The sequence below is a fragment of the Podarcis vaucheri genome (genome assembly GCF_965113315.1).
Source record: "Podarcis vaucheri genome assembly, chromosome: 6".
Lineage (NCBI taxonomy): Eukaryota > Metazoa > Chordata > Lepidosauria > Squamata > Lacertidae > Podarcis > Podarcis vaucheri.
Genome location: NC_138764.1, coordinates 45,495,963 through 45,511,030, shown reverse-complemented (window position 1 = coordinate 45,511,030; position 15,068 = coordinate 45,495,963). Strand labels below are relative to the sequence as shown.

At 39.9% G+C, this 15,068-nt stretch overlaps 1 protein-coding gene across 13 annotated transcripts in view; it reads right to left on the bottom strand.

Moving 5' to 3' along the window:
- Positions 1-15,068, bottom strand: part of DOCK7 (dedicator of cytokinesis 7) — a 116,043-nt gene that overhangs the window by 67,946 nt on the left and 33,029 nt on the right. For all 13 annotated transcript variants that reach the window (XM_082228699.1, XM_082228703.1, XM_082228704.1 and 10 more), the window contains exons 8-14: positions 13,632-13,698; positions 11,726-11,875; positions 8,803-8,883; positions 8,408-8,573; positions 7,081-7,223; positions 4,316-4,409; positions 2,953-3,115 (exon numbers count right to left, since the gene is read on the bottom strand). In XM_082228699.1, the coding sequence (XP_082084825.1) occupies positions 2,953-3,115; positions 4,316-4,409; positions 7,081-7,223; positions 8,408-8,573; positions 8,803-8,883; positions 11,726-11,875; positions 13,632-13,698 (864 nt within the window). The remainder of the gene's footprint in view (positions 1-2,952; positions 3,116-4,315; positions 4,410-7,080; positions 7,224-8,407; positions 8,574-8,802; positions 8,884-11,725; positions 11,876-13,631; positions 13,699-15,068) is intronic.

Below are 15,068 nucleotides of genomic sequence, written 5' to 3'. Positions count from 1 at the left end.
ACCCTCCAGAATTTAGGACACCACTGTGGTGATCGTAGCCTCCCACAATTCCTTGCACTAGCCTCTGCTGAGAGAAGGGAAAGGAAATGAGCTAAGCCATGTGGACAAGAATCAATGAGCTCGAGCGAAGTATTAGGGTTGTGTTCTCCCCTTTCCTCCTACCATGTAGTTGGGAAGACTTCTGTCAAGTTTGATTTCTCTTTTACATGTTACACTTAATGCATGGCATGCAGCTGTGTCTGTTTCTTCTTCTGAAATCTAGTATTTAACCCTTTGAATTTCATTGCTGAAGACACAGTGAAGTATCTCTCACAGCTGCTGTGGAGTACCTCAAATAAAGTGTCATATTGCAAATTTATATTAGATCTGCTGCAGGCCTCAAAGCTTTGAAAATCTTTACGCTGATCTTCTGCTTGGCTCTATGACATTTGCCGAATAAACAAATCTGATATCATTTACATTAGCAAACTCATGACCCATTTCTAATAATAAGGAATTTTTCGCTTTTTAGTAATGTAAAATAAGGATCCACATCCATCACTTTTAGAAATAGATTTCCCTCATCAGTGGCCCACCACCGCTCCAAGAAAAAGCAAAGTATCTTTCATCCCAGTTATACAACAAGGCCCTCTAAAGATTACATGACTGTATTATACATATATTATTTGGTAGCACCGTGTCCTTGGGAAGACTTTTACCTGCCTTGATTTATTGCACACTCCCTGATGGTTGGCTGACCACAATTATTATCCCTCTGCCCTAATCCCTAAAAATATACTTAGTTGAAAAGAGACATGGAATTGCCTTCCAAATTCTCTTCCTGATTTGGCATTGAAGTTAATTAAATTTCTCCTTGAGAAACAAGAAATTTGGCCTGTTCCCAGAAGAACAGTCAGGTTTTAGAGAAAGCTGTTTCTGCGATAAAAGAATTTTCAGTTATTCATACGTGATGGCTAAATACAGTTTTCAGAAATATAACTCTTTCCAGACTTCATCTATTGAATAAAATTAAGTCTCTCAACATAAAACCAAATTTGGGAGAAATCACTTTTCAGCTCAGTTAAGCTGTTGAGGGTTGTTGCTTGTTTGTTTTTTGGCCTAGAGTTTTGTGCTGCAGTAAATCAGATTTGGAGAACCTCTTCGATTCCAACTTCCAATATTGTTAGACTCCCAATTTCCATTGGGCCAGTCAGCATGACCAACGGTCAAAAATACTGTTATGTATTTATATTGGTTCTTGTATTGTAAACCACCCTGTGATCTTTGGATTTGAAGGGTGGTATAGAATTATTTATTTTTATTATTATTATTAATGGAAGCTGAAATCCAACCACATCTGGAGGGCCATAGCTTCCCCATCCCTGCTGTAAATTATGCAGCAAAGCTTTTGGAAGCACGTCGGCTCTGGAGTGGCTTAATAACCTTGGTTACAAAAGGATATCATCCCAATGTAAAGAGACAATTATAGATGGTAACTTCACAGTGCCTAACAAACTGAAGTTCAGTCTTGATTTTTATAGCATCAATAACCAAAACGGATGGTGGCATGCCATGAAATCGTGTGCTTTACCGTGCTCTTATGATATACCTCCATCCAGGCATTCTTGCAAATGGCATCAAACCAGACCAGGCCAGGCCATGGAGACATCTCCTATGTGCAAGTGACTAAATGTGCAAGTGGTTAAATGTGAATCAGGCCTCAGTTTTCTTATTACAAGCAGTTCCCCAAATGAAAAAAGCTTCTTCAGACTACTCTAGCACTAGATTAGCTAAACAGAAAACAGAAGGACTTCCAAGGAAGGAGTCAGATGATTGCGGAGTGTATCGATTCTGAAAGTTCGGTGGGAGCAACTGTGAAAGGAAAGAAGCGCTCTCCAAGATGGAATCAGATACTTGTCTAGAGAGCTAATATATTGGGAAGGAAATGTCCCTATTACACAGCATTATAGATACTACTTGAAGGAAGCGTGAATGTCCATATTTTCATATAAACTATCAAGTGGAACACAGCAGTCTTATGCCAAACAATCCAACATCTATTCCACCACTGCAAGGGCGGACACCTGAAAGGGACTCTCAGGATCTATTTATGGACTCTTCTATAGTGCAATGCTATGCACATTTATATGACAGCTAAAGTATGTATTCAATGGAGCATTAAGTAACCTCCCATGGGTGTAAGTAATTCCACTTGTGCAACGGGACTGTCCTCCTATTCCCCCCCCCCCCCGCATGCCCCCTAAAACTGTTCTGGGGATTTCTCCAACCCTCTGGGGCAGATTTAGGGAGAGTGGTGGCACACATGGGGGGAGATGGAGAGACAAGTGTAAATTCTTATGCTGATGAGACAGTTACTTAGCCCTGCACTAGGTACAAGCCTGTGTCGTTATAGATTCAACAGGGCTTATTTCCAGTTAAGAGCATAAGATTGTAGCCACAGGCAGATAAATTAGGAATCTGAATGAATTGTTAAAATATAAAATTCTAAACAGCAATTATGAGAACATGACAGATAAAATTTAGAATTAAACAAAGCAAAGATGAATACAACACTAGGAGAACATTCCTAGAAATAGGAATTGAAAGACTTAGGGCATCTACATTTATTTCATTTTTTACCGGATTGTATGAACAACAGGATAACAACCAACTAGTATATCTCATGTAATCCTCTGAATATGCACTAAACTAAGAACTGGTGACTCTAATCAGCTTCCAGAAATATGAAAACAAAATCCAGAGGATACAGGCTATTGTGGATTTACTAAATGAGAAATTAAAAAGCTTCCCCTGAAGGCTCTTTGTTCTCTGAGCAATTACCTGATTACTGAAAGTGTGATTATCCTGAACAGACTCATCAATCTCTGTGTGATCTGCCTCAATCACTGCATCTGGATGAAAGAGAGCACCATGCACTGTGTGAACTAATTAAAATCTAAATTCCACTCTTACCTGTATGTTGTATTTGGAATATAAACATCCCTTGCAGGAAACTCCAGGATCTCTCTTGTTGGTCGTACTCTGCTATCAGGGTAAAGTTTGACTTGCAGCAACTCTGGCGTTAGACAGTAATGTGGGTTTTCTGGGGCTGGAGAAATGTCTATCTTCAATTGAGCTATGAAGAAAAATTAGCAGTATAACCAATCTGGTAAGCAACCATTTGCCTGGCTGCCCATGATGAGTAACAATCATAGCAGGTGGTGAATCAGGAAAACTTTACAAATTTTGGTCTTTTTTTCCTTTTAGCCACCAAGTTCTAATGTTGCTTTGCATAGGTAGGCAGGCATCATGATATAGTGACAGTGTTGGGATAATATAGTGTTATTGTTTGTGTGTGTAGTGTTAACATAACAATGTTGCTGCTTAATCACATAAAAAAATATGCAATTTCTAGTTACTAAGTAGAGCTACTGCTTTGGAAAACAAGAAAATAATGTTAACACTCTTCTTTTTATTTATTTATTTTAAAAGCGTGCCTTTAAATATTTTCTTGTTCTGCATTAAAAAAGTAAGTTTCACTCTTTCTGAAAGACCACTTGCTCATGTATGTTTTAATAGGAAAACAGGTAGATGCCTTATGTCGAGTCTGATCACCGGTCCATTAGCAGCCTGTCTGATCACTGGCCTATCTAGCAGCCTGCCACAGCCAGGTGCTAAGTCAGGAAGAAGAGCAGAAATAACTTTCCAAGATCAACACCCAGCCTTGTGTCAGAAGGTTAGTAAAATTGTTTTAAGATCTGATCAGTTTGGGGGCTTTACTTGTAACACCTATTTGAGTTTAATAGTCAAAAGGCACGAAAGTAAATATTCACAATTCTTTTCCAAAAGAAGGAATTTGGTGTGATAGCAAACAATATACTGGAAGGTTAGGATTGTCAATCCCCAGAAGAGGTTTTACTTGCTTAAGGCATTGTTGGAAATTGCTGCTATCAAGAATGACTCATAAGGCCTCTCAGACTTTGTTCCTCCTGGGGGCCGAAATCTGAGTCGTTCAGATCCAAAAAAAACCAAGGGAGCCAGCCACGTAGACAACAGTTTCAGAGGAATAGTAGGAGAAAATGAGATTAATTTGTAATATTATTTTTCTAGTTCAGCACTGATGAGCTAGGGAAAAACAAGGAATTAGCTCTCTGTCCAATGTTTGAATCTCATGGAAGCTACTCATGTGTTATAAAATGGTTTACTGGACCCACATACAGTACTGTTACTGAAAAACAAAATACTTAAGCAGATACAGAAACAAAATCGAAGCCATAGTTTAGTGGCTACTAAACTAAAAAAGGCCTCAACCTTCTCAGAAAGATCACCAAAATACCTGTGATAGGCCTCAACCTCCGTAGAACAGAAGATGGCCTTCTCATATCCGCAAGAAACTTATACAGGTCTTCATCACTCAGGCGGTCACCTTCCTATTGTTAATTAAAAATAAAAGCATGCAGTAACTTTCAACTGTGTTCTTAGGTAGAAAAAACCTTTTCTTTTGCATTCTTTATTGCCTTTCATTATATTCCAAGGTTTCAAAGAACTGTCTTTATAATCAAATAACCACTAAAGTGTTATGTTTGTGATGAATTGTTTAAATAGCTCTTCTCTGTTTTAAATTATAACATATTCATAGCTAGATGAGATTCTCTTTTTAATTGCAATCAGGAGTAATTACAGTAAGCCTCCAATATAAAAAAAAAGGCCATAATGATTTCAGGATGGAGGGAACCACTAATGCTCATTTTATTCTCATTTTATAAGTTAAGCAAGGCATATAGCTCTGACTTCTCTGTTCAACTGATCAGAGCAACTTCCTTTGAGTTAGTAGTTATACTCCTATCTGACCAGGAAGAGAATCAGAACCAGAGCCTACAAATGCACTGCAGAGGCTCTAGCAGCAAAACTAAACTACAGTATTTCTTCTTTTACATTGCAATAATCAGACCACATTACAGAAAGTTTTCATTGGGTGTTCATTGAGACTGCACTGAAGTAAGTGGCCTTAAAAGCTGCAGTATGATATCCATCTTGATTGAAGGTAAGAACACCAACAGTTTTGCTACAGGCCTTTCGTACCCCCTTTGCATGTGAATCATAGGGGAAGTGCCACAGCTCTCTGCTTTGCATGCAGTAGGTCCCAGCATCTCCAGGTAAGCCTGGTAATGCCCTTTGGAGAGCAGCTGCCAGCCAGTGTAGACCATATGGAGGTAGATGGACCACTAGTACGAAGGCAGCTTCCTATGTGTTCTACATGTAGAAAGGACTTCTGCTACTAAAGTCCACCTCAAGGTTGTGCAGCTTCCCCTGGCCCCATCCTATGTTAACTGTTGATGATGCCTGTAGGCGACAGCTTACATGGGTAGACCTCTATGCAAGCTGTTTCTGTGCACAACTCGGATTCCCTTGCAGACATCCACACCTAACACATGCATGTTATGGTAGGGCCAAGGACCAAGGTGAACTCACGGCTGGGCCCTGCAGCCCTTTCTATGCATGATGCCTCTTTCTGCATCCAATTTATTTTCTAGAGACCGGCGCAAAGTGGCAAACTTAAGTGATAATAATGAAGGGCTGCGGTTCCTAGGTTGCTGGGCAGAAATATCTACTCTACCCTTCTCATCAGAAATGAGCTTGTGTCACACTGCCCTGAACCACTACAGCTTATGCTAGTCAAGTTGCTAATTAGTTTGATATTTGCTAGTAACAGGAAATTGCCCACAGTGTGAACAATTTCATTCCCTGCAACCTATTAGACAGTGCACATTATTAAAGCGGATTTCCAGTATAATGCACTGTTTAGGGATGTGGGAATTAGAATATAATGCTGAGAATATAGAATTTAGGTCAAATGTAGTTACTTCAGCAGCTAGCGAGAGTGCTAGTTAAGTAAAAGAGGAAAAATAAAAACCTTGGTTGATATATACTTTATTTAACAGTTGCCAACATAACCTTGGTTTTAAAACACACACACAAATATTCTAGATTTATCTTTCTTAATCCTAGCATGCTGCTTATGGGAATCCTGACCTGACCCAGAATCTCCAAGTCCTTGTTTTATAAATCTCTTAATCTGCCTCCTTGCAAAACCCAAGGTGTAGTGGGAGTATTAATCTGGGTTTTTTCAGATCAGTAGACCAAGGTGCTGACCACCTTTGCTGGTATTGTGGTGTTGACATAAAGAAGCACCAATTTTGCATAATCTATGCAGAGCCTATCTAAAATGTCCTGAAGTGAGCTGGCATATCTTCTCCCGATACCCTTTACTTGTTGCCCATAACATGTAGTTCGAATTTACCTGGAACATGTGGTTTTAATTTATTTGTAACACTGGTTGCACCAGTGTTAGAAACTGAGATATGAAAGCTAGGAGCTAAATGGCACCTTAAACCTAGGTTATGGGTGCAACAACAGAATGTCTAGGTGCTTTTTTATATCAAGAATACAAAGCTGAAAATGAATGAACTGCAGCTAAAATATTATGTTCATTTTTCACATGGTCTAGTCTTTCCCCTGCTCACTCCCCTAATATTCTTAAGAGGGTTTCTTCTTCAGTTTTCAGAGAGTAGCTAGAAGTGGGGAGGCAGAAAAAGGTCCTCCTTTCCTTCCAACTCTGCAATTTAAATCTGAAATCTTAGGCACAGTACTATGCCCAGACATCAGAAACTGCTTGTGCTAATTTCCCTGTCGCAAAATGCACCTAGAACAATGGGAGTTTCAAACACTGCTTTGCACCAACCCAAGAACCCAACTAAGGGATTCACTGACCCTGGTCATAAACTTCTCTTATTTATTTTGTATTTTTAGCTTGCCCATTCTGAAAGCTCAGTGTTACTTTAAAGCAGCTGAATTGTAATACAATGCGAGATGCAATAAAATTGCAATTTAAAAGCATACTGTATCTAGCACACAGCATTACAACTTCTACAACCAGGAGAAAAGTCATTAAGTGGTATCCCACAACCACCAGCAATTTTCAAGTGGTTCACAAAGGGAAAAGTTTGGGAACCACTGGTCTAGGGCTAAAAACTCCCATGCCAATCCCTAAAGTGTGAAGACAGTGATGTAATGTTACTGTGAGAATGAATCGTGTAATACCTGTTTAAAGAAGTTTGTCACTGTGAGGGTAGCTGGCCTAAAGTTAGTCAGGTTGCAGGCCTCATCCCCACTCGTTGTCCTTTCCAAGGAACGCCTGCCGACAATGCTAGAATTCCTCCTCTCTGACCACGACCCTTTGCGTTCTTTAAGAAGGAAAGCAGGAAAAAAACAGAGCCAAAATAAAGTCAAATAACTACATTTGTTTTAGGAGCCAGCATGTGAAGAGAATGGCAGTTGCTTGAAATCATGAGAAAGGAAAGACGGAATGGGTGGTTAATGCTAAGACAATCGCACTCCTGAGGCATTAGGAAACAATGAAGCACAGCTGAATACTTCTGCTCCTCTCACATCAACCATACCCCAGTGCCTTGTGCCTATTATGAAAGTCTTTATCATGTGGAGAATTATGTTTTTCTCCTACTGCAAAAAATGATGAAGTTGGCAGTTTTGGGAGGGTGGAGGGGATGAGGAAGATGCTGAACAGTGGTTTCAGATGAGCTGAGCGGCTCACAACGATTAATCCACTCCTTTGGAAAATGCTCATCAGCCTGAAACACTCTCTCAGACTTAGTTCTAGAGAGCATAACAGATGGTTTACGAGGAAAATCCTTGAAAGATAAACCTATTTGTTATTACAGGCTTGTCCTTTTTCCTTTCACCCCATTACCGGGCTTGGGCAAGGGAAAAAATAGGCAAAGCAAGCTGATAAACACATATTGTGCACCAGGCCCAAATGCAAACCCTGAGGCGTTAAAAAAAACAAACCAAAGTAACTATTTTGTTGGATCAGAGTAGTGATCCATTGAAAATGTGGCATCCTTTCTCCAAGGACTGAGCGAAATTCAAGGTGCCACAAAGATGGGGCAAAATAGGGGAAGCTAATGGCAATCCAGGAAAAGCAGCAGCTTTAAACAAAATTTAAAAAGAGATAGCAAGAAAGCATGATGGATAAATAAGAGAAGGCTGTAGAAAATACATAGAGCAGCATGGCAGAAGAATGGGACAAGGAAGGAGAGGCGCTGAAAGCAGCAGAGAACGTTAGCCCCTGACATTCAATTAGAGAAGACTAAAAAGTTAGGAATGGTGCACATACTACCATCTTCTATAGAACTGTACCACCTCCTGGAACGGGCCACTTTTATTGCGAAGGAAAAGCTGCTAGAAAGCCCCAGTCCAAAACAGAAAGATGTTCTGGATCAAGGCCTGCAGCTGGTTTTTCTTCAAAATAGAAGTAGCCATTTTAAGCACGCGGTTTCAAAAGCATAAATGACATGATTCAGTTTGTGTTAAGATTAAGAATCACTTTGTAATTATCTAGATACCTTACCTCCTGCAGCAATTTCCACTTCTGTAGAGTCCCTCTCCAAACTTCCAGCACTGCTGACTATGTTCATTAAATGAATGGCCGTCCATGCAAAAGGCATGCGATATCTGCCAAGCCTTTGGCAAAATTGTTCTGATTGACTTTTCAGTTTTTCTAGCTTTTCCTTGTTCTGCAGAGGTAAAACCCCAAAACTTACAAACTTGAAACATTTCTGAATTTTTTCATACTGCCTCTGCTATAAATAAATGCTGGGATTTCAACAGAAGGAAGTACTGTTTCAATAATGTATGTTTTTTAAAAAAATATATGAGAAACTTGCAACTTTTTTAAGGGCTACAGAACTATTTTAAAAAAGACACCACCTGTATTTAGGTCCAAACCCACTGAAAACTGCTTACCTTTGCTGCATCTGCTTCTTTTAAAATCATATATGGCTCTGCACACTCCCCAATATCTCCCTGTTGTAGTACCTTTTCCAGCTGTGGGGATGGGAAGTGGGATGGGATTGAAGAAGGAAAAGAAGAGGCATGCATGATGTTGGAGATACGTACACCACACATATACACAATGAACTGACTAGCCAGCACAGTTTAAGCTACCCACCCAGACACCCAATCAGGTAGACTGCCCTTCCTCTGTTGCACCAGCAATATAAACCGCAACTATAAAAGGTAAAGAGAGGCTTCAGCTATGTATGTGCAAGCAATTTCAATTGCATAGTCAGTGCCCCTGCAGAAGTCACAGAGGACCCCCTGCCTAAAGTTTTGGCTTTGGGGCTTTGATTGGTTGAGAGCCAAACCAAGACATTGTTGTTGGATGTGCCATGCTCTGGAACATCTAATTACAAGTAAGACCAGACAAGGGAAGAAGAAGAAGAAAAATGCAGTGTGGAGTCTTCCTGTTCAGCTTTCCTGCCACTCCATTCCATTCTCCCCACCGAGCAGTTGGCCAGCACTCCGCAGCCACTGAGCATGCTCAATTCTCATTGGTCCAACCCCCCCCCCCCGTTTTTGTACTTCTGCAAACCTTGATATTTTCCCAAAGCCTGCTGATACCCCCACCTACATCTTCTGTGCGGATGCTGCCATTGTGGCTACATATAGCTACCTAACTAATTTACTGTTAAATATATGTGTCAATTTAAAAAGGAGACACAGCTAAGCAAGAATTTCTGAAAGTATTATTACTTTCTTCAAGGAGAATTTTGGGGAAAACGTGCAGGGGAACTGTACATTCTCCATAAATGTTTTATTTAGCTGTCTCTCTCTTAGAGAAAGAATCAAGCCTTGAAGCAAGGCAGAGAGTTTATGATGGACAGTTTTACCCAGATTGTTTCTTATCTTTTGGCATTTATATTTCTAAAGATCCCTTTGCACAGCTCAATTCAAATGTCACCAAGAGAGGTTAATAACATGGCATTCATTTAGAGAGGTTTTCTTATCGCATTGCTGGTGGGGAAACCCAGGCTCTGCTATAAACAAGAAAAGTTCACTCCCTCATAGATATCCTATGTGGATGAAGCAAGCAAACAAGCTGGAGCAGGAGGCGGGGGGCGGACAACATTTAGGAAACACGCTTGTTCCCAGCAACTAACCATATTCATATATTCATTCACCCTAATCTGATACAATGATATGGCCATGGAAACAGGTTTTTGCATGTGCTCCTCTTGCTGGATCTGGAAATACCTATGCAAAAGGTTGCCGCATGACCAATGTATAATACTGGATGTCTTCACCTAGCACACAGGCATGTTTCCATGACTCCCAAAAGCATCAAAACAGATGGTCAGCACCATCAGTTTGGACAATACTGATAATCTGTGAGGAGGTGGAAGGTGCTAAATTCAGCCCAAGTTCTACATCTTCTCAATTGGGGTGGGTGGGGGTTAAGGTTGGCTTGGAACCAAAGTCCCTCCTCCCACTCTTTCAAAAGCACAAATGGCACTGCCAAGGCTGACAGTTCCAAACATTTGCTAAGTACAGTGGTACTTCGGGTTACACTTTGAGTTACAAACTCCGCTAACCCAGAAGTAGTACCTCAGGTTGAGAACTTTGCCCCAGGATGAGAACAGAAATCGCAGGCTGGCAGCAGCGGGAAGCCCCATTAGGGAAAGCGCGCCTCAGGTTAAGAACGGTTTCAGGTTAAGAACGGACCTCCAGAACGATTAAGTTCATAACCTGAGGTACCACTGTATGCAGATCAGCTAACCTCAACCTGGTATCCTTCAGATGTTCTGTACTGCAATTCCCATTATCCCTAGGAACCAGGGAAATGGGTTGAGGAAGGTAGCATAGGATGTCATAGCTAGTGTGGTTACGTTTTGGAAGCAGGAAGTTTTCTATAAAATAATTCTTCTCACACTGCCCAAATCTCATTTGGGCCCAGATTACATTGCAAACAGCCATTTCACAAACTAACTGGCAGGGGAATGATCTAAAAAGGAGCACAATATATGACGGCACCTGGCCTGTGACATATGACAAGCTGTTTTTCTGGCTTATTTATCCTTCTCACCGACCAAAAACTTAGCACTATTTTCAACAAATGACTGCTAGCTAGGCTCATCTCATTGAGTTTACAAGCATTAATGTGCAAGTGCAAGCTCTTTGAGGTAGATTGCATGGTGTTAATCTTTTTCTCTTTTCTTGTAAAAATCAACTACTGTGAATATATGCAGATTCTGGCTTCAGAAGGTATGCAATGAGACGTGTGCAAAATTTGAGAACAGAATCTCCTCTTAACGCTGCTGTCAATGAGGCTTCTCTCTTGCTTCGGCAATTTGGGAAAACGCAACGTGAATCTCAATCTTAACATATTTCCCATGGCATTAGGAAGCTTTTTTTTCTTCTTCTTCAAAAATTCTATTGCATAGTGACTATCTTAAGTGCCTCCCCCAGGCTAAGGCATTGCTCAATATTGCCCTATCTGCTTTCAGAGTTCAGTAATGTTACAAGTCTAAGGCAAGAAAGGTCAAAGCAAGAATTGTTTTCAGACAGAGCCTATATCTTAGTATCAAAAACCAAACTTCTGGAGATTGAACTCTTCAATTTGAGAATGACTAAATTCAGTCAGCAAAAGGAAATGCCAACACTAAGCAGGGTCATTCTGTAATCTGATTTTCACAAGATTTGTAGTTATCCTTTCAGTTTTCCCTATTGAGGAAGGATAAAATAAACACAGTACTAGCAAAATGCAACCAGGTGATATTTTTTCTTATTATATTGTTATATGGGCACAGAAACTTTAGCTTACTCGTGCCAGGAGATAATGCACTTTTCCGAGATAAAGATTCATAAAGGAGAAAAAAATATTTCTTACCTTTATTACCAGAAAGACATCCTGAGAGGGATATGTAATAGAAAAAATGGCTGACCGGGCCAGAGTGGTTATGGCAGCTGGTGGAACATGAGGACGCAGCATCCCTTTCATTTGTTCAGAGTTTAAATCAAAGTAGAAGTTCTCTGAAATCTAAAAGAAAATTATAGCTAATTACACTGAAATATATCCAAAGGCTTCATCAAATTAAAAAATGTAAAAAAATGTTAACGGACATATGTTAATTTCACTTTCATGCCAACTGTGGTTAGCTTTTAACAGCAGACAAAAAAACCTGGTAGCTAGCCGAATTGTTCATTTCTTAACAGGCTATATAGCTATTTGTCCCAATATGATTTGGGCTTATTTAAAAATAAACCATCACCACCAACAAAAACAACAACTCTGCAGCCCACCAATGATACCATAGAGAAGTATAACCTTTCAAACAAATAAGCAAGGCAATGGCTTTGAAACCAATATACTCCAAACAGCATGCACAGCCAGGGATCCACTTCTCCACTCGTCACCCTCTCCTTGGTACATGCTTCATTGCCCTCCACCAAGAATGACAAGAGAGCCCCAGCCTTCCTCCCTAATTTGGACCTGGATAAGGAGTGGAAAGCATTCCAGTACAGCTTTGCTAATTTGTGATAGCTCAATGCAGCTATGGGGAACATCACCATCCCCCCTCTAGAGGCAACCTAGAGAGAAAGATAGGGATAAAGTTTGGTAGCGGGCACCTCAAATGTTTTGATAGCAGAGGTTTTAGTTATCATGGGGCTTGCCAATTTTCCCTCTCCTTCAGATGATAATTTCCATCTGATCAGAGACCTGATAATCTGAAAATATACTTTAGGGAATTTGGATTTTCTAGATAGATAGATAGATAGACAGACAGATAGATCCTCTTTTTTGGCAAGGATGAATGGTCCTGCTCCAACACCCTTCTCACCTCAGGCCCAAAATAACAGATACTAGTACCCAACAGCTGTCAGACATGTCAATGAAGCTCTCTCATAAGGAAATATAATTTGGATTGAAGTGGGAACTTTCCATCCATAAATCTAGCTTCTTAAAATGATATTGTGTAGTTCCTCTGCACGTGACTGAGGCAGGAGCAAAGAATTGTGGGAGGCAGGCTGAATCTCCTCAGATTTTCCCTCCTGCCTTGACAGAGGAGTTTGCTCCCCCCCCCCCACGTCTCACTGTTCCCCTTATATTCAATTAAGTTTTCTTTCATTATTTCTCTTTGTACTCTTCTTTCTTTGCATTGTTACATTGTCTTCATTTGCTTTCACTCTCTTCATGTTTTCTTTTCCTCCACTGAGGCATTAAAAAAACAACAACACAAGCCCTCCCTCTCCACTTGCTGCTTCTCATTATTTCTTCACTTCCTTGCTGTTTTAAATTGCTTCCTAAACTTTATTTGGTTTTATTTCATTTATTTTTCTATTGCAATAAAAAAAAATATAGAAGTGGAACAAACTCAGGGGCCCATCATGTTTCACTCTCCCTGCTGGATTCAGCTGTTTTTAGTTATGTTCACTGCGTTTTGCCTATTTGGGCTGATGTACACCACCCTGTGCTCTTTTTAAAAAAGGGCATTCTAGAAATATCCTAAATACTGTAAATAAATAAACAAAATAACCAGGCAACCTGTAAAATAGTTTATTGTATCCAGCAACCTCCACCATTCTTTACAGGGTTTGCTTTTTATAGTACTTTCAGCTCCTTCTGTTCTGCTTTCTATTTCTCAATGTAATTTTGAATAGCAGGGATGAAAAACGCAGTATTCCAGTGAAGACTTCAAGTGCTTTTAAGCAGAGAGCTGCTGTTACCACCTACGTTTTACTGCATGCTGTTCAAACACCATGCAAAGGAAGCAAGCATCAAGCAGATAACTCACCTTTTTCTTTTCCTTAACGTCGTACAATGCCAAACTTGCAAAAATCGGCTCTATTTCAATTTCAAATCTTAAAGGAGAAAGAAAGTTTAGCTCTATTTCTTAGATTTTTTTCAGTTTTATACACAACCAAACAGCAACAATGTTATTTCCTAACTGAAACTGCACTACTGCAGCTGTGTGGCTCCCTAGAAATAACTTTAGGATGCCATAGCTCAGGGGTAAAATACATGTTCTGCATATCAAAAGGACACAGGTTCAATCCCTGCTGTCTCCAAGGTATGACTCAGAAAGATTCATGTCTGAAGCCCTGGAGAGTCACTATCTGTCACTTTCAGCAATACTGCACTAGACAAACCAATTGTCAGAAGATGATGATATTTTTTTTTTAAATTTGTATACCACCCTTCCATCTGAAGATCACAGGGCAGTTCACAACTTCTGGGAAACACATACTGCTGACTCTACTTAACAGTTGTGCCATCTAGAGGCAGTCCTGCAAAACCCAAACCTGCAACAAGTTCCCCTGTTCTGATCCTGCATGGGGCCTAATCAGTAGCACCAGCTGACGTGCCTCATCCGAAATATGCTGGTGTTTAAAACAGGTTGTCAGCCAGTTTGACTGCACACCAGCAGCTTATGCACTTTTGTATATTGCTATTCATAAACCTTTTAAAATCTGCTGTGTATTACAAGATCTCAGGTCATAATCTTAAACAGACTTCTAATGAAATCAGTGGGAGAAGTTGTTTACCACTTAGGCTTGAATGTGGATAGACAGCAAACTGGGTCAAAGCCCTACCCTAAGCCCATTATTTGCAACTGTTGAGCTAAAATCAACAGTCCTTCTGCATAAACTGTTTAGGAGCAGGGTGTTAATCACAAATAACTTTATCTCGTTTAAATGCAGTTCTCCAAAGCTGCCAATACCACAATTAATGAATTTACTCCACAGAGATCAATGAGATTATGTCTTTTGTATCAATCAGCTGTTCACCATGGCTTCTATCTTTCTATCACTGGCAGCAGAGAACAAAGAACTGTAAGTCTCAAAACTGTCCCTCTCTTGCCACTAATGGTACCTTTTGCCAGTTAAATAATGACTATTAGCTAATAAAGACTGCCTTCAAAACACTTCTGCTCAAAAGCAAGTCCCATTCATTTCAATAATTGCTCACCACAATTTTTTGAACAGATGGCAGAACACCCTTGCATTTATGACAACTTTTAGACATTGTGATATACTCTGACCTTGTCTGGGATATTTTTCTCTAACACCTGAAAGAATCTGCTAGTGTATATGACTCTTCACTGTCTTGTTACTGCTAGTTCGTTGATCAATACCTGTAATGTTCTTTGTTCTTTTACAAATGCTATTATTATAGCTAATTATTGTATTTTAATATTTCATTTATAATGGACTTTGTTGAATGATGCAGG